Genomic DNA, 20,561 nt, shown 5'->3' with positions numbered 1-20,561 from the left:
GCAGCTGAATGGCGTTGCTTTTGCTAAAGGCCGAGCGGGACAGCGGAGGGGATGGCACCCCTGAGCCCCCTGCATTTGAGCAGACATAGACAGGGGCCATAATCTCTCTCGGGACACCTGTGAGCATGGTGGTGCTGTGGAGTGAGGGTCTGACTTCCCCTGCAAACACAAGACCCCAATCACTCTGCTGGAGCCCTCCAATACCCTCGGGCTGAGTTAGTGCTATTAAACGTCTCAACATTCAGTGGGACAACACTGCGCATCAGGATATTAACCGGGCTAAAGTCAGACAAATAAAGGTGCCACTGCCGCCACCAGGCCAAAACTGCCTGCCGGTCCGGACCTGTTAAATGACCGTAAGTACACTCACTCACAGAGGCATGTTACGCTTGATGTGCACGATAATAAGACATTAACTAGGGCATGCATGTGTGACCTTTAAATAGTAAATTCCAATCAGACTGACTCGAGCCGACACTTTACTGATAACGCATAGTATTGTATAATGTAACAAGCAGAAGTCGACTTGAGTGTTCTCTTTATATTCTGCTCCACTGACTTTACTGCGTGGCTGAATTAAACTTTGTGCAGACTACATACAGATCTACTGTATGTAACTGTATGCAGACTGAATGACTCGTGGCTCCAAAAAAGTAAATTACAGTTGGAAGAGAAGAAATTTCCTTGATTTTATCAGATCAAAATTGCACTCCATTTTCTGTGGTGATTGAAAATGGAAACCCTCCCTGAAACAACATTATTTAAGAAACTTAATCACATCTTCAGTTACATAACATAACATGGGTATTTGTAAAAAAGAACAACATAATGCAACATGATGTGTCCTGTTACTTAATGATTGATAAGGACCAAAGAAATCCATGCTTAATTGCTGCAATTATCTTCATAAAAGAGAATTGGAATCAAAGACATTTTGCAAAGTTTAAAATACTTAATGGAATTTGAGTATTACATACTTTGAAATCGTATCATACAGTTATTCTGTGGCACACTCTCCCAAATATACATTGTGGGCAACCTTGGAAAGTTCTTACTTCGAACTTTCAGAAAGAACAAACGTATCTTCCCTCAAAAAACACTCAATTATCTACTACCAACTAACCATCCAAAATACTTATAAAATCAGTGTTTAATGACCCTTAACGAGACCCGCTACTAATTACAACATTTTAAACTCAACTCAATGCTCAATCTGCATATCTTTCATTCAATTAAATTCACCAGAAACCGAAAACAACATATTCCTCCAAAACATAATTAATTTCACTTTCATCCTTACTGCCATGTAACAAAGAAATACCAAAGGGGATGATGGACGGAGCGTTTGAGCAAATCAAACACTCGCCCCCAGTCAACTGTTCTGGGTTTAATCCATCACCATTCTTTAGCTCACTCCACCATTTCAGTTCAGACATGGCCATATGCAAATCAGTCTGACCCTGTGCCTCATGGGAACAGTCCAGCCAGAACTGCCAAGCCATGTCTTCCCTGGACCAGAAACAAGCATCCTGTGACCGGTTTCGGGTTCATAACCCTCATCAGCCAGGCTATCTTGAATCCAGTGGCAGAGTGAGCAAGGGACCCACGTCTGGGCATACCCTGCCAATTTAGGGCGAACTAAGCGATGTCTGAACTGGGGTGTTGGAGTGAGCTAAAGAATGATGATGGATTAAACCCAGATCCATTGACTGGGAGTGAGTGTTTGATTTGCTCAAACGCTCCGTCTACCATCCCCTTTGGTATCGCTTGGTAATCAAGAAAGACATTCTGCCATGTAGTACTGTTTACTTGCTAAATATTTAACATCAAAATTAAACTAAAAAGGTTTGGACAAATCTTAAGTAAATGAGATGTTGCCTTATCAATATCTTTACTTTAAAGGAAGAAACACAGGTTTTATCATCTATCTTCCGTGTAAAATGCTTACTTCAAAGAAACATCTTGACATGTTCCACACAAACATGCATCCCAAGGCATCTCTCGCTCTCTATTGTGAAGTATCTCCGTCTGGCAGGGCTTTAGACTTAAAAACAATTCTAATATCCGTCAGACTTACTTTTTGAAATGTTGTTCTAAAACGACTCCATGACCCATACCACTGGCAATCACAGTAACAGTGGATTCTTTCTTCTGCTGAAATTATGTTAAAGTCGGAGACTTTACAATACTATTCTTTATTTCATGAAAATCAGAAGTCATCTATTGTGTCCACTAATAATTGACATTCTTCTTCATGAGTCTTCTCATACTCACACTATCCTAGTATTGAGGCTGAGTGATCCTTGTATTTAGGAATTTGTATGTCCTTTATGACCTTGACCGGAGATTATTTTGGTTTAATTCCCTATGCACGAAATACTGTGCCAAAATTTGTTTACATATTCACTTTACTCTAACTTCTGTTGGGTCATTCCCCTACTTTGAATTATCTAAAAAATGTAGCACAAAATACTGTAATGTTCTTCAAGCGAACATACGAATACCAAGATATCATCCAGAAATGTAGTGACCGCTTCATGATTCCAAATAACTTATCCATAAGTCTTTGAAACACAGAGGCAGCGGTATACACATATAGCAAAAGGCCCAATCAGGAGGTATAGAGTAGTTAAATGTTTGCAACTTTCATGTCAATTAAAGTGAATAGTAAGCAGACAGCAAATCTAATATTGAAAAGTATTTTGCTGTACCTATGATGATGATTAAATCTTTGAATTTGGGAGGAGGATGGCAGTCTATTAAAATGTGTTTAAGGACTGGAGGTCACAATATCTTATATCTCCAGACCCCTTTACCCCATGTTCTGGTCTTGGATAAAAACATACTTTTTTGGGATAGAGTGGGCGCCCAACAGTATGAACCATGCTACCACTGCGCCATATTCATAGCTTCGCCCCTGCCTTTTATGCAAAAGAATCAGTGGGGACACCCATTTTGAAGAGCATATGGGTTCAATAAATCCATCTTTTTACATGTTCTAAGCATATTTGCTCCTGCCCACTGCTTAAAGGAACATTGGGAAATGTAATCTTTGTAGGAATAGTGTTCTCTGTTCTTCGGACTTCATGTTGAAAACTTCTGCCTTACCCAAGTAATTACAAAATATTTCTTTACATTGTGAGAGAATATGGTCAATAATCTGGTTCTCATCTAAAACAAAGGAAACTGGTGTTGTGCTTCCGGGTTTCATAGTCATCTCCAAAATTCCCTGTTATTACATTTCTAATAATTGTTGTCCTTCTATCACTACACATATGTTTTCTATTATTTAACTCTATTAAATTGAATGTCAGCAATGACAAACCCAACATACTAATTGAATGTTCACAGTACCACAACGTTTTCACACTCATTTTATTCATTACATTCTTGGACCACTTTTGTTTTTTCATTGACAATGTAATTTGAACCAGAGTCTGCTAGAACATTCACAAGCACTTTGGCAATGGAAATATTACAAACTGATGGTACAGATGGTTTCTCATCAATACTCAAAGAGTTTGAGGCTTAATGGATGTTCGATTGAGATTCTGAAGAATCTAAATCAATGTCCTTATGCCAGGGATCATGATTACTCTGACATCTGATGACTCAACTCTGTCACTCTGAGCTAAATTGATTTTCTAATTCAATATTTTGCACTCAGTAGAAAAGTGGCTCCTTTCTACACTTGGAGCACTATTTCCTGTAGCTGGGCAATTTTTATAGTTGGCTGAGTGCGAAATTGAACCACAAAAATAGCTTTAGCACTGTAAAGAGCAGTGGAGCTAATTCATTACCTGCATTTTATAGTACATTTATTAGTACTACTCACATGCTACAAAATGCTATTCAGACACCTACATGTGGAGGTTTACTTCTTTCCTACTGTTTTTGTGAGGAGATCTCTACCCAGCAGCGGAGATCTCCAAACACGTATGCCTACGTTTAAGTGGAAATGTAGGCGGGACAGGGGAGTGGCTGGAAAATGAGGAATACTTAGTGCTAAATAGGAGGGAATGTGGGAGGAGTAAGGAGAGGTTACAGGAGGGCAAGGTAGACATGCACCTACCCACAAAGGTAAGGCCACTGATATTAAAAACACTGTACTTCTAAAGCTACTACAGCCTAAAAGGACACACAACATCAGTACATGTATTCAAGCAACAGACCTGGAGTAAGTCCAGCACCACATATGACCAACCACTGGTGCTGCAATACGTGAAATGCTTAGTTGAGCATTAAGTTAACAGAGCTGCAGCATTTTTATTTGTTTAGATTTAAATTAACTGTATGAAACCAATTTACATAAATATTTATTTTAAATGTTTATACACATTTTTTAAATATCAATATATTTTCCCATACTTTACCACAGGGAGATCTCACCCCAGTGGCAGAGATCCCTCATACGTGGGAAAAGTTTCAAGTAGTAACTTTACACTCTTATATAAACTCCACGTCATCGTTTCAGGGGGTGGAGACATGTAATACTTTGTAGTAACGTTACACTCATAAATGATGACCAGCAAAAATTTGTAAATTTACTATAAAGTGTAACATAACCATAAACATGTAGATTTACTCATATGTAACTTTACATTTCTGAGTAGCCCCTCTATCTTTATCTTTCAATTTGTCTTTAGTTCTGCTTTCTTGTTTTGCCTTCATAAGTGTGCTCTTGATGGTACATTCTTGGTTTGCGAGTTGTTGTGCATCGACTAATTCCTTGACAGGAAGGATAGATAGCTCCACCCTCTTGAAAGTATGAACTGTTTCGTAAGAGAGCGTCACTTGTGCCTTCATAATTTTTCTTGAATTTTTCAATTAAAACAATTAACTAATATTAGATTTCTAATATATTAACCCATCATGTCATCAAATTCACATATGACTCAAGAAATAATATGTCTTCTACCTATGCATCAATGGGTTTACTGGGAAGTTAAACTCTTCTGTAAAATGTTTGTCTTTGCAATGCAATGTGAGGTTCATTCATAAGATACACATTAAAACAATCAACAGCTTTAGCGATTTTTATCATAATCTCTAGCAGTTATGCGGGTACGTGTGGGATGGTTAGGAGAGTGTTCAAGGATGGTTGTGCCTCTTTCCCAAGAAGACTGAGCAGCAAAGAATTTTTCAATATCAGTTTTTTCCACCCATTGCTGTAATACAGTTGGTATACAATTTAAACCATCCATCTCACTTTATCGATGACTCTCCAAGATAGTCTAAAAACCTTTGAGATGCGTTGCATTGCAAACTGGCTAAATAGCACACTAAGCACTGCCATTGTGTGGAGAAAGGCTGACGTTAGTAACCCCCTCAAACAAGTGGTCACTGTGAGAACACACTGACTACAAGCCCCACCCACATCAAAAAATAACTTTTGGAGGAAGGTAGGTTAAGCAAACCACCTAATGTATGCCGAACAAACTGGAGGAGGCTGAGCAGATGAGGTTGAACAATGGTGCAGTTGCGCCACATCATGGAAAATGCATCATGTGAGGGTTGTCCTTCAATGGAGTAACTCAGAATTACGAAATTACTGCAATTCCGCCCACTCCTACTTAAATCCTGGTTTGCAGATTATTGCGAGGATCCGTGTCGAAGATGTGTCACGCAGCTGAAGTGATGCATCGGTTACGAGAAGCAGCGAGGCTGCGGTGTGAGGTCTTGTGTCATCGTTGAGGATCCTGTCGATGAGAGCTTGCGATGGCCAGCGTCGAGGATGCTTCGCACAGTGGAGGCGATGCGTCAATTACAAGGACCTGCGAGGCTGCAATGTGGAGTCTGGAGTAATCGTCGAGGCTACTATTGATGTGGGGTGCAAGGGCCTGCACCAAGGATACATTGCACGGAGGCAGTTCGGATGGACCACGATGCAATGCGTGTCTTTGTGATGGGTTCAACCCACACAGCAGTGGTGATGTGTCCGTTCTGCTTGGGTTTGCGACACACAGCAGAGGAAATGTATCTGTTATGCTGGACCCACAGAGGCTTAGAGAGCACCTTAAGCCCACGTCCAAGGGTCCAGGAATGGGGAGGCACATCTTGGCAGAGTATTCTCACAGATGGTAGAGTCCACATGCAGGTGCAAGGTTGTTGGAAGCATGTTGTGTCCCTGAGGCTTCAGACCAGGAGGCCTGCAAACTAGCCATTAGAGTCACTCTGAGGTCTGGGTTCAAGAGATGCAGGTCCACTACTTCTCACACAGGCAAGAGGACAGCAGGCAGCTGGTCAGTAGGGCCGCAATTCTTCAGAGTAGCAGCCCATCAGAGTGATAATTCTTTTATCAGCACAGCAGTGCTTCCTCCTGGCAGAGTATCCACAAGTCCAGAAGTGAAATGAAGAGTCTGTATCTGAGGTCCAGTATTTATATCCAGTTGAGCTTTTGAAGTGAGGAGAAGCTCCTTGAGGCATGCCTTTGAAGTGCACTGGTGCCCATCCTACTGCCCTGGCTACAAACTAACTACTGGGGGCATTGCCACCCTTTGTCTTGAGGCAGGAAACAGCCTATTCAAGTGTAAGAGGAACTGGGCCTAGTTCCTTCCTCCCATCCTGCCAGTGATGGCCCATCCAGTCACCCCTAAGCTTCCCATTGTGTGTGGCTGTCAAATACAAAAAGCCCAACTGTCAACTACACCCAGTCAAGTGACCCAGAGACATTCTGTAGGCATTAAATAGCTAAGGCAGGAAAATGGCAACTTTCTAATAGTTTTTTGACAATAGGGAGATAGGTCCTAGGACGTAAGGTCAGCTGGACCATATATAATATTATAAGAAGACAAGTGCTGACCATACAAGAAACTTCTAATTTCTCCTCATTTGGAGTGACAAATCTACTTGAGTCTAAAATTTGTCTGGTATTTTATTTATACCTTTGAATTTTATTTTTCAGGAATTAGAAAATTGATTTGTTCGAAAAAGACATACCACATATATTACACATAAATCAACATATACTTCATCACAATACTATCAAATCTAAACAACAATACATGAATGACAACATATCATATATACATTAGCACTACGGTTTGTGCTACAACAACAATATTCATAATTTGCACTATCTTTTTTAGGAGTGAAGTATATTCACAAAAAGGAAGAATCAAATGGAGACAAAACAATATCAATGTCATAAACAATATTGGATGAAACTGAAAGATTTAATCCAAATTTCAGTCATTAAAGGATTCAGTTATTCCTAGCTGTTCCAATACTTGTCTCCAGTGGGCCGACGCGTTTCCAACTCGCTATTTAAATTCGCGTGTTCTCATCAGGGCTTTTCACTTTTTCCTGCATGGTGCGTGCAAAAAATATGAAATAAAATTCATCAGATCCTATTTTATGTTTATAAAGCCTCTTATTATCACTTTGAGTTTAGCTGCAAAGTGCATACCTTCATAGGTTCTCGCAGTTACGTAGGGTTCAATTTATCTGTGCGGAGGTCCCTGTCGCAGTTTAGCTGAAATATGAAGAAACCAAAATTGTGGAATCAATTGCAGGGAAGAGCCCGTCAGCTGATGCCAAAGCTCTCACTGCATTCTCATACCTTTATCGGTGTTTGTCAAATCCAATATTTCTTTTCTTTAAGCGTGGAGTTTAATAAGTCAGTGATCCCGCTTTTTATCAGGGGCGCCCATGTGGGTCCTGTTTGCCTGCCTAAACAAAAAGATCATGTATTTGAAACAAGTCCTAAGCAAATAATTTCGAGTGGTTTTCCTACCCATTAATCATGCATACAAGTAAGTACCTGCTATCGCCGCTCGGCGTTGTCCCTGCTGGCTTCTGATTGCAGAATTTGTTCGTTTATTTAATGTGGGCGCTCCGTTCCCTAGAGGGAAGACAGGCATTCAATCACAAATAACTTGCCAGTTTATGCGCGTCTATGCTAGTTCTTGTGCATGGGGGCTTCACATACCTAGTATCAGCTGCTCTCTGCTGCTCTGGGCTTAACTTCCCCTTCGCAGTCGATCTGCATCAATGCGCCATTTTGGAAGGGAGGTGTGCTATTATGATGCATCACATGGTGCGGGGTTTGTGGGACATGTAGTCCACATCAGTTTCTTGAAGAAGTACAACGTGTTATAGTCTTGAAATCTCCGACATGGAGTTCAACCCAGTCTGTAGACTGTTGAATTTTAATATCAGATATGCCTCCTTTTTCAATAAGGCATCATCCACATCCAGGACTCTTTTATTATGCCCTATTGTATACAAGACAGTCCACCTGAAATCCGTTTCTGAATGGCCCTGATCTGTAAAGTGTTGGACCATGGGGGCGGACAGCACCTTATTTTTAATTCGCGATCTGTGTTGTGTGATGCGAATATTAATTTGCTGGTTCGTTTTTCCAATATACAGTTTCCCGCAGCCGCAGATGATTGCATAAACCACATTTTTGGTTTTGCAGTTGCTGAAGTCTTCGTTTGTCCATTTTATGTTTCTGTGAGAAAATTCACTACCCTCAATTGTGGTATCGCAGGATACACAATTTCCACATCTATGGTGGCCTTTGATTTGTTTCAAACCCCATACTGAAAGTAAATCATGCTTGGGTTTTTCTATCCTTGCATCTGCTCGAACAATCTGCTGGCCTATGCTGCGATTTTTCATAAAAGCAAAGAGTGGTCTCGGAAATGGGCACTCCAGCTCTTCCAATAAATGCCAATTCTTCAATATGGTTTGGCGAACCTGATGGGAGTGAGGGCCAAACGTTGTAACACAGACCATTTTGTCTGGTTCTTTTTTCTCTTTGCGTGCAAGGAGGCACTCACGTGGAGTATAGCGTGCTCTCTTGCGTGCATGTTTCAATAACTTTTTAGGGTATCCCCTTATGATCATTTCATCACAAATTTTTTTAGAGTGTAGATCGTATTCACCAATCTCCGAGCAGTTCCGTCTAATTCTAAGAAGCTGCCCATACGGGAGATTGGTCCTCAGATTTCTGGGATGTGCGCTTTTAGGGTGGAGGATGGTGTTCCGGTCTGTACTTTTTTTGAAAAGAGATGATTTTAGACACCCATCAGCGCAACTAACTTCGACATCTAGGAAGGTCATTTTTAATTTGCTGTGCTCCATGGAGAATTTAATATCCTGATGTTTGTTATTAAGCCAATTGTGAAATTCTATCAGTTCGGTGTGGCTCCCCTGCCACAGGAGCCACACGTCATCGATATATCTCAACCATTGTTTTATGTGTTTTTGGTAGGGGTTATTGTTCTCCACGAACTTGTTCTCATATTCAGCCATAAACAATATCGCCATGTCCGGCGCATAAGGACAACCCATGGCCGTCCCCTTGATTTGCGCAAAAAACTCGTCATTGAAACGAAAGTAATTTTTCTTGAGTGTGAGTTCTGCAACTTCCAGAATAAATGACGTAGGGACCCTATGTGGTCTTGTTCTCATATCCAAGTACAGCTCCATTACCTCAAGTGCTTCACTTTGGGGGATTTGCGTGTACAACGATGTCACATCCATGGTGACCATGATCTCATTAGAAGGGTCAAACTCCCTGCCTTCAATTTTGATTAAAAAATCAGTGGTGTCCTGGAGATAGGACCTTACTTTGTTTACAAAAGGCTTAAGGAAGTAGTCCACATACTTAGACAGTGGTTCCAAACACGAGTCGCACCCTGAAACGATGGGGCAACCAGGGGGCTCAGCCATGTTTTTATGAATCTTTGGGAGGAAGTACAACAGGGGAATGCGAGGGAATTTCTTGAGAAGGAAATCCCTTTCTTTCTGTCCCACATAGCCCCCGTCATATCCCTTTTGGATCAAAGCCGCTATTTTGGATTGTATTTCTTTAGTTGGGTCTACTGCTAATTTCCTATACCAGGTTTGGTTGTTTACCTGTAGTTCTCCTTCCATCAGGTATTTGTCCCTGGGCCACAACACAGTTGCTCCGCCCTTATCGGCCGGTTTAACTATAATCGTGCGCTCCTCACTGAGGTCCTTCAGCGCTGCCTGCTGGCCTCTACTTAAATTTGGCTTGACATACTTATTGTTTTTCTCAAGTTTATTTATAGAGGATAGGACCACTTGCTCAAAGGCATAGATCTGTTTTGGGATATTCTGATGGGGGATAAATGTGGATTTTTTCCTCAACCCTGTTGTCTCATTATCACTAATGAAAGGCTGATTGTTAAAGAAGGCCTTCAATCGTATTTTGCGGCAGAAAGAAATCATTTCCATTTTTATTTTTGTGAAATCCGTTCGTTTATTTGGTACAAATTTCAATCCCAAGTTGAGAACAGACTCCTCATCTGGTGTTAAAATTCTGGTTGACAGATTGACTATAGTAGATGGAGCCGCTACGACTTGTAGCTGTTTTTCCGTGTGCGCATCTCCCATGGTATCTTTTGTCTGGGTTTGCCTTGCTGACCCTTCTCTAAAAAAGAGACCTGCTTTTTGTTGTTACTGCCTCTTGTGTCAGGGCCGGATGAGTCCGATGAGGATGATGTCTCAGAAAAGGTTTTAAACCTATTACGGGAGCGTCCTTGGTAGTTATATAGGGCCCCCCTCGAGTCTGCCTGCAAGGATAGAAAAACCCAAGCATGATTTACTTTCAGTATGGGGTTTGAAACAAATCAAAGGCCACCATAGATGTGGAAATTGTGTATCCTGCGATACCACAATTGAGGGTAGTGAATTTTCTCACAGAAACATAAAATGGACAAACGAAGACTTCAGCAACTGCAAAACCAAAAATGTGGTTTATGCAATCATCTGCGGCTGCGGGAAACTGTATATTGGAAAAACGAACCAGCAAATTAATATTCGCATCACACAACACAGATCGCGAATTAAAAATAAGGTGCTGTCCGCCCCCATGGTCTAACACTTTACAGATCAGGGCCATTCAGAAACGGATTTCAGGTGGACTGTCTTGTATACAATAGGGCATAATAAAAGAGTCCTGGATGTGGATGATGCCTTATTGAAAAAGGAGGCATATCTGATATTAAAATTCAACAGTCTACAGACTGGGTTGAACTCCATGTCGGAGATTTCAAGACTATAACACGTTGTACTTCTTCAAGAAACTGATGTGGACTACATGTCCCACAAACCCCGCACCATGTGATGCATCATAATAGCACACCTCCCTTCCAAAATGGCGCATTGATGCAGATCGACTGCGAAGGGGAAGTTAAGCCCAGAGCAGCAGAGAGCAGCTCATACTAGGTATGTGAAGCCCCCATGCACAAGAACTAGCATAGACGCGCATAAACTGGCAAGTTATTTGTGATTGAATGCCTGTCTTCCCTCTAGGGAACGGAGCGCCCACATTAAATAAACGAACAAATTCTGCAATCAGAAGCCAGCAGGGACAACGCCGAGCGGCGATAGCAGGTACTTACTTGTATGCATGATTAATGGGTAGGAAAACCACTCGAAATTATTTGCTTAGGACTTGTTTCAAATACATGATCTTTTTGTTTAGGCAGGCAAACAGGACCCACATGGGCGCCCCTGATAAAAAGCGGGATCACTGACTTATTAAACTCCACGCTTAAAGAAAAGAAAAAATTGGATTTGACAAACACCGATAAAGGTATGAGAATGCAGTGAGAGCTTTGGCATCAGCTGACGGGCTCTTCCCTGCAATTGATTCCACAATTTTGGTTTCTTCATATTTCAGCTAAACTGCGACAGGGACCTCCGCACAGATACATTGAACCCTAAGTAACTGCGAGAACCTATGAAGGTATGCACTTTGCAGATAAACTCAAAGTGATAATAAGAGGCTTTATAAACATAAAATAGGATCTGATGAATTTTATTTCATATTTTTTGCACGCACCATGCAGGAAAAAGTGAAAAGCCCTGATGAGAACACGCGAATTTAAATAGCGAGTTCGAAACGCATCGGCCCATTGGAGACAAGTATTGGAACAGCTAGGAATAACTGATTCCTTTAATGACTGAAATTTTGATTAATTCTTTCAGTTTCATCCAATATTGTTTATGACATTGATATTGTTTTGTCTCCATTTGATTCTTCCTTTTTGTGAATATACTTCACTCCTAAAAAAGATAGTGCAAATTATGAATATTGTTGTTGTAGCACAAACCGTAGTGCTAATGTATATATGATATGTTGTCATTCATGTATTGTTGTTTAGATTTGATAGTATTGTGACGAACTATATGTTGATTTATGTGTAATATATGTGGTATGTCTTTTTCGAACAAATCAATTTTCTAATTCCTGAAAAATAAAATTCAAAGGTATAAATAAAATACCAGACAAATTTTAGACTCAAGTAGATTTGTCACTCCAAATGAGGAGAAATTAGAAGTTTCTTGTATGGTCAGCACTTGTCTTCTTATAACTTTCTAATAGTGGCATTTTCAAAATTGTAATTTAAAATCCGACTTCACCATAAGGTAGGATTTTTCATTACAATTCCAAAGACACCAAACATAATCTGGTTACCTGTTCCCATTTGGAAATTACACCTTAATAAATGTAATAAGGTAACTTCAATGTTAGTATATGGGAGAGATAGGCCTTGCAGTAGTGAAAAACTAAATAAGGAGTTTTTCACTACCAAGACCTGTAAGACATATATGTACCTGTCCAACTTTTTAAATACACTGCACCCTGCCCTCTTGGCTGTCCACGCTAGAGTTGACATATTTTATTAGAAAGGAAGGTTTGAGCCTGGCAAAAGGTTTATTTTGCCAGGTTGATATATCAGTTTATAACTACACACACACAACTGCAATGGCAGACCTGAGACATGTTTAAAGTGCTACTTAAGTGGGTGGCACAATCGGTGTTGTAGGCCCACTTGTAGCATTTCATTTACAGGTCCTGGACACAGGTAGGGCGACATTACTAGGGACTTACAAGTTAATTAAATATGCCAGTTGGGTATAAGCCTAGTATACAATGTTTAAAGGAGAGTGCACAATCACTATAGCACTGGTTAGCAATGGTAAAGTTGGCAGAGTCCCAAGGCCAGCAAAAAAGAAGTCAGCAAACAGGAGAGCTGAACGCAAAATGTTATGGGTTGAACCTGCAAAACGTGCAAATTCTTTGTTTAACATACATCAGTTTCAATCGACCGCAACCAACTGCAGATTGAATCACTCTAACAGATCTGTGATTACATTACTTATGCACAAGGGCAGTGGAAGCGCTAGCTTGTGTGGAGTTGGAGATTGCGGGAAAGATTCAGACACAAGGCAACAAAAAGACAAAAGCAAGGAAAAAATATGGTTACACAACAACTAATAAAAAATGCAGATAACTCTACAGTATTCTCATAGTTCCTTGACTATCTCCGGATGCAATGTACTCTCTGACTATCTAAACCACTTTGTGTGGCATAATGGCCAGAGCTGACAACTTTGGAGCTGGGGAATCTGGTTCGATTCTCTGCATTAGCTCAACATCTTGTGCTTCTGTGCAAACCATTTAAGGCCTAATTATGAGTTTTGCCGTCCATCTCAGTGGAGGTGCAGTGGTTGTTGGGGACTCTGCACCAGTGGTTTGACCGCCATATTACAACTACGGTGGTGCGACTGCCATAGGACCGCTACAACTCCCAGTGATCCGCAATCCCTGGTGGTGGCATGGTGGTCAGAGTCTCCAATATGCTTGGTGGTGTGCTGCGGCCCGCCAAGCATATTGGAGTTTCCTCACTGCCACAGCTTTCATGACAGTGAGACCGCCATGAAAACCCTGGTGGTGAGGACCATGGGATGCATGCAGGGGGGTACATGGTGTGACCCCAAGTCTGCATGTACCCTCTTTCCTGCATGGCATGGCCTGCACAGTCCATTCCATGCAGGAACAGGCTTTGGCACTCTTATTGTGGTGCCTTTTAAATAGGCGCAGCCTTGAGAACGCCAAAGGACCACCTTCCAGACCACAAGGTAATCCGTAATCTAGGGGGCAGGCAGCGGTGACGTTAGGCAGTGTGGGAGCAGGGGTATGGCATGGCATCCCGCTCCCACACTGCCAAACTCATAATCAGTATATATAACTAGAGGGGTATACCCAGCTAAGTCACTAGGGACCTGGGTGCAATGCGATACAAAATGAGGGGTCCCTGTGAAAATACTATTATTTACAATGAATCAAAATACAATTTCAATAATAAGGTACATTGTCATTTAATCACAATGGGCTTCAAACATTGTATTGATACATAATAACCATATAGACAACATAGTGCCCCAGGGTAGAGAGGGAAAGGGGTGAAAGGAAGTGTGGGTGGAAAGATATTGCGCCAGTGAAACAAGATACGATTGCAAAATATCACAATTTATCATACAATCATTCAACTGGTCTCAGATCCCTGAGCCAGTGAGCAGAATAACTAATATTCAAAAATGTACAAAAAAACATGCGCAAGACGCTACTAATTAATAACTCAAATGATGGTGGCGTCTGCTGGTATGAAATAGTAGCCGTCGACGTTTCGACCCCAGAAACTACACATGTAGGTGAAAGTCACACCTTACGACGGGGTCTTCATCAGGACAAACAAAAATCCAAGAGTACACTGGTTGTGCATGGTCTATGGGTAATGAATTTCCCACAAGGATAGATGGATCAAAAACTCATCAATAACACACATAAATCAATAAGAGAAAATCTCATGGAACAATAAGACGCGCTGAACGTCGTCAGTTATCTCAATTGGCTACACCAGAATTTGAGCCAAAGCGCATATCGGATAATACCGGAGGGTGCGATTCATGTGACCTAATCGAACAACCGTTATACCGGTATCTGCGGACCCGGAAGTACTGGCTTGAGCTAAGCAGAGAGATACAAACTGAAGATGAGATGATCGTTTTGATGGTAACAACGCTGTGCATTCAGGCCGAATATGCTGGGGCAGACATGCGATTAGGTCACATGAATCGTACCCTCCGGTATTATCCGATATGCGCTTTGGCTCAAATTCTGGTGTAGCCAATTGAGATAACTGATGACGTTCAGCGCGTCTTATTGTTCCATGAGATTCTCTCTTATTGATTTATGTGTGTTATTGATGAGTTTTTGATCCATCTATCCTTGTGGGAAATTCTTTACCCATAGACCATGCACAACCAGTGTACTCTTGGGTTTTTGTTTGACCTGATGAAGACCCCGTCGTAAGGTGTGACTTTCACCTACATGTGTAGTTTCTGGGGTCGAAACGTCGATGGCTACTATTTCATACCAGCAGACGCCACCATTATTTGAGTTATTAATTAGTAGCGTCTTGCGCATGTTTTTTTGTAAATTTTTGAATATTAGTTTTTCTGCTCACTGGCTCAGGGATCTGAGACCAGTTGAATGATTGTATGATAAATTGTGATATTTTGCAATCGTATCTTGTTTCACTGGCGCAATATCTTTCCACCCACACTTCCTTTCACCCCTTTCCCTCTCTACCCTGGGGCACTATGTTGTCTATATGGTTATTATGTATCAATACAATGTTTGAAGCCCATTGTGATTAAATGACAATGTACCTTATTATTGAAATTGTATTTTGATTCATTGTAAATAATAGTATTTTCACTGGGACCCCTCATTTTGTATCAAACTCATAATCAGGCCCTTAATATCCTTGTGCCTACCAAAAACGAATGTGTCCTTGTGTAACGGAACTGGTGCTCATGTAAAGACCTCCAATACCTTTGGGTCGAGTTGGTGCTATGTAAAACCACAAAAAAAAGCTTTCATGTGCTATGTTCAATATGAGCTGCTCAACTTTCACCTCACTCCGAATATTGAAACTTTCCTCACAGCTGACCTTCTTCAACTCAAAACTCAAAAACAACGTACAACTCCCCACTACGCTTTGGAGGACTGCAATCTCACACACGTCAGTCTTCCCAGAGCTGTCCGCAATCTTCAAAAATATTGGCACATCTAGGATCTGTGCATCCTCACATCAGTAATTCTTGTGAAAATGTCAGTTTATTCAATAAAAGAAATATTAATATTAAACAAACTGTTGTCAGTGTTATTAATACTGCTTCACCTCTAAATGTCAAAGATAAGTGGATAAAGAAGAAAAGCCTACTATTGGGATAACATCTTTCCAGCAAGAGGCTAGAGGAATGTGAACGATAGTAGACTAGCATGAATTAAACATTACATTTGCAAACAGTATAACACCAGAACCCTCATACTAGTTTAAAAAGCAGGTTTAGAGTAACTTGCCAAATCCCTCCTCTTGCCTACTTAATTTACAGCGACAACATATTCCGCACCACTTGGCCCACGAATAGTACAGTGTCTGTCCTCTCGACTAACAACATGCTGATAATATTGTATGCCTTTTTTCTGTATTGCATATATCTGTATAAAATAACAGGGACCTCACAGCTATGTTTTTTCATTTGCAGGTCACCCACTGGCACAGCCCCTACTTCTTTGCCTATTTCCCTACAGCTAATTCATATCCAGCTTTACTAGCAGACATGCTGTGTGGCGCTATTGGATGTATTGGCTTCTCTTGGGTGAGTTTACCCCACCTGTTACAACGGGGAGTTAAGAAGTATCCATAATTGCGAATTTCAAACAGGGAGGTCTATGTGTTATGAGCAATGTCTATGTGTAAAATAGAGAGGGTGGTTCCAAAGTAAAGGGTATGATTCAAATTATAGTACACCTGACTTGTATAGTCTGTCTTTACCAGCACTGTCTTTAACGGCAACAGGGACAGTAGACCCAGTTTCAACGTGTGCAAAGGTAATCCAGAACCCAAAAAGTACAGATTCAACAAGAATCTGTACTGATTCTGAGATTGCCTCTAAGAAATGGGAAGTAACAGTCGAAATCCGTGTTTCCGCATCAATTAAATATTAAAAACCCATGTTTTGCTTTGCGATGCACAACGTGGCAGGCACCGCGCAGTGCCTGCCATCTTGGGCATTACAATGTCCCCCAAGTGCAGCACCCCATCCTCCCCAAAATGATTTTTAGCATGCCTTTCCATGGCGGAGTCTCCGCCATGGAAAGGCATACCCCTGCTGCCATCATAATATGGATAGCGGTGCCTGCAAGGCACCGCCACCATATTGTTGTCTTTTTACGCCCGGCCGGCAATCGTGATGATTGCCGACCGACGTAAAAGCGGCGGCCGGACTTTCCATCCGCCGCGGTACCCCAGCCATGGTAATATGTCGGGGGTAAATGCGGTTGTGATGGCGGGCGGTGGTGATCCGCCCGCCATCATAATGGACCCATAAGAACAATTCCCTCCTATACTGACAATTTAAAGCTTTTATATCATTTATCTTGCAAGGGTTAATATCAATTCTTACAGTTCTTTCCCTAGCGCTTTTGGCTCACTTTTTTAAATTTCGATTTGTAGGGCATGCGGAAGCAACCTTACTTTCATAACTTTACACACAGCAACCATGTTGGTGCTAAACCTTCTAGCCTATTTGAGTTCACTTTGCACAATTTCATTCATGCACCATTGAGAAACTTTCTGTCCTTCCTTCCCATTCAATTTTCCCCCAGAACCTTATTAAGCCTTTTGCAGCCAAAATATTCTAGGAAATCATGCCAGTTTCCAATCTTATTGCATGTATCATGTCAGAGCCGGGAAGTGAAAGCTAATACTTCAAGAACTTCTCCTCCTCGGGCATCCCACCTGCTTTTTCATCACATATCTAGCAATTCAGCTCCATAGTGCAGTTACGGGGGATCATTGCTACGTTGGCTTTTAGGGCTTGTCTACATGACTTTTCTCCAAAGGCCTTATTACATTTTTTCAGTCCACTCACCCAGCCAATAGTCCTGGTCTTCAAGGCCTCCATATGAATTTTCCATTTCACAGTCCGTTCGAACCAGACTCAAAGATATTTTTGTTCATCAACAAATTCCAATCTCTCGTCACCAAATTACATTGGCTTTTAGACTTTCCAATGCAAAGTATCCTAGTTTTAGCCAAATGTACCACTATTTTTTCCACCTACAATATTCCTCAAACTTGTCTAATTTTCTTTGCAGGCCTATTTCTGTCTGGTCTAAAATCACAAGATCATCTACATATAGGAGAAATGCCACATGTTTACTCTAGGACTTGGCCCTTTTGGCCAGAGTTCCATAAACGTTTTGCTTCCCCCTTCACCTTTTTTCTGACATGGTGTTGCCAACTTAGATGCTTTGGTCACTTTGCCACTGCTGATCAGTGTCAAAGTGCAAGTGCTCCCTGTGTATGGTAATGGTAATTGGTTGTCCATTATTGATATGTTTGCTTTACTAGTAAAGCCCCTAGTAAAGTGCACTATATGTACCAGGGCTAGTATGCCACCCACACAAGTAGCCTTAAAAGAGACAACTCAGGCCTGCCACTGCAGTGCCTGTGCGCAGTTGGTTAAACGGCAATGTTGTTCTGACAAGTGAACCCACTTGGCCAGACCTCACCCTTCCCTCTCTATGCACATCAGATACCCCTATGATAGGTCCAGGGTACCCCCTGGGCAGGGTGCAGTGCATATGAAAGGTAGGACATGTACTGAGGTGTATACCATGTACTGAACTAATCTCCAATTCATTTTTCACTTTTGAAAGGCCATCTTGCCCATTGGACAGAATGGGGAGGCTGTGTAATATGTTTTCCAGCCTATCTTCCCAAAGGCTTAAGACGGAGAGAGTAGTTTGGTATGCCTGAACTCACAATGTAATAACACATCTTTTTATAAGGGTGTTTTTTGCATTGTGTGTTTAGAAGCCACTCTTTTAGAAGTGGCTGAGTTTTTGTGCTCTAACATTTCTGTGTATCTCTCCTTGGTTGTGGATTGACTGTCTGGATTTGAAAGTGATAGGATCTGGGGAATGTCCTGACCCAGGGGATGAGATGAGACAGCAACAGGCTGACCTTCATCTGGAGTGTAGGGGGAGGAGTAGCCAGAGAGGTGAAGAGGCCTGGGTTGCTGCCATAAAACAATTGTCCCATCTCTGCTGACTGATTGAGAATCCATACCCCCACTAATCAAATGAAGAAGGTGTCACTGGCAGGGAGGCACCCAGAATTGGGTTGAACATGGGTCAGTGGCCCATGAACACAAAGACTTCAAAGACATTTAGGGGTATATCTATGAGAGCTGAAGCCCCTGAACTTTGGAGAAATGGATTGATCAAGATTGAACAAGACTTAAGCTACTTCGTGTCAAGAGGAACCTTTGCCAAGGAAGAAACAACTGAAGAGACTGAAGGAAAGGACTGACTCTTGCTCTATGTTCTGGGGCTGGCCTGCAGTTCGCTGTTTTAACCAAGAAGAGGTTAAAGGGACTTTGCTGTGTGCTGTGTCCCCCTGCTTGAAAGGACTTTGCTGTGCTGTGTCCTGAAGTAACTTATCCTCAAGAGCCCGAGGTGTGCTGGCTCCCTGTTGCGGAAACTCAGGAACACAAAAGTTTCCAGGAGAGTCTCAGCGACGCTGTCTGCATGTGCTTTGTGCAGCCTGAGACCTTCGTAAGGAGTGTCCTATGATTGTGGGCACCTGGAGTCCAGGCGAGTCTCAGCAACACTGTATGCGTGTGCTTTTTGCAGCCTGAGCCCTTTGTGAGGATTGTCCCGTGATCGTGTGCTCCCGAGTCCAAGTGAGTTTTAACGACGCTGTGTGCATGTGCTTTGTGCAGCCTGAGACCTTCGTGAGGATTGCCTTGTTATCGTGCACCTGAAGTCCAAGTGAGTCTCAGCGATGCTGTGTGTGTGTGCTTTGTGCAGCCTGAGACCTTCGTGAGAATTGCCTTGTTATCATGCATCCGGAGTTCAAGTGAGTCTCAGTGACGCTGTGTGCGTGTGCTTTTTGCAGCCTGAGACCTTCGTGAGGAGTGCCCTGTGATCATGCACCTGAAGCTCAAGTGAGTCTCAGTGACGCTGTGTGCGTGTGCCCTGTGGTAGCCTGAGACCTTCGTAGCAGTAGCGGCTCGGACCTGCAGCCCCGGAGCAGATGAGCCACAGGCCCGGGCCCACCGTTGCCTGAAAGGGACCTCGAGCCAACCTCGCCCGAGTCCCACTGCCCAGAATTCACAAAGATTGCATTGGAAGCCAAAGTCGCTGAGAGAGGAGAGTGAGGTCGCACCCCCCAGGTAATGTGTGTCAACGCCTGGGGCGGGCTGCGGGCACGGATGGAATTGCTCGCTGCCTCTCTCATTCCGGCAGGGCGAGCCTCTGCATCAGCTCTTATCGCGGCCCGTACTTGCCAAAGGAGTGCCAGTACTGGGGCCGGAGTGCGGAGCTACACTTTTTGTTACACCATAACCGTGTTGGGGGCAACTGTTGACAGAGGCTGACTGCGAGTCAGCAGGAGTAGCGGAGAGACCGCCTAAGGCACCGTGATCGGTGCTGGAGTGTATTACGCATCGCATTATTTCTGCATAACAAAGTACCTGATTGTCGTATAACACATTGCATCATTTCTGCATAACGAACTACCTGACTAGTGTATTACGCATGGCATTATCTCTGCATAACGAACTACCTGATTGCCGAGTGACGCTTTGCATTGTTTCTGTATAATGAACTACCAGATTAGCGTATCACGCATTGCATTATTCCTGCATCACGAACT

General features: G+C 42.2%; 1 protein-coding gene across 3 annotated transcripts in view; it reads left to right on the top strand.

Moving 5' to 3' along the window:
• LOC144829209 (aromatic-L-amino-acid decarboxylase-like) overlaps window positions 1-20,561 on the top strand; it is a 799,768-nt gene that overhangs the window by 236,815 nt on the left and 542,392 nt on the right. For all 3 annotated transcript variants that reach the window (XM_078688118.1, XM_078688116.1, XM_078688117.1), the window contains exon 3: window positions 16,381-16,494. In XM_078688118.1, coding sequence (XP_078544244.1) covers window positions 16,381-16,494 — 114 coding nt within the window. The remainder of the gene's footprint in view (window positions 1-16,380; window positions 16,495-20,561) is intronic.

The sequence above is a fragment of the Lissotriton helveticus genome, chromosome 4_1 (genome assembly GCF_964261635.1).
Source record: "Lissotriton helveticus chromosome 4_1, aLisHel1.1, whole genome shotgun sequence".
NCBI lineage: Eukaryota > Metazoa > Chordata > Amphibia > Caudata > Salamandridae > Lissotriton > Lissotriton helveticus.
Note: the sequence above shows the minus strand (reverse complement) of the source record. Positions and strands in the feature narration are given on the sequence as shown.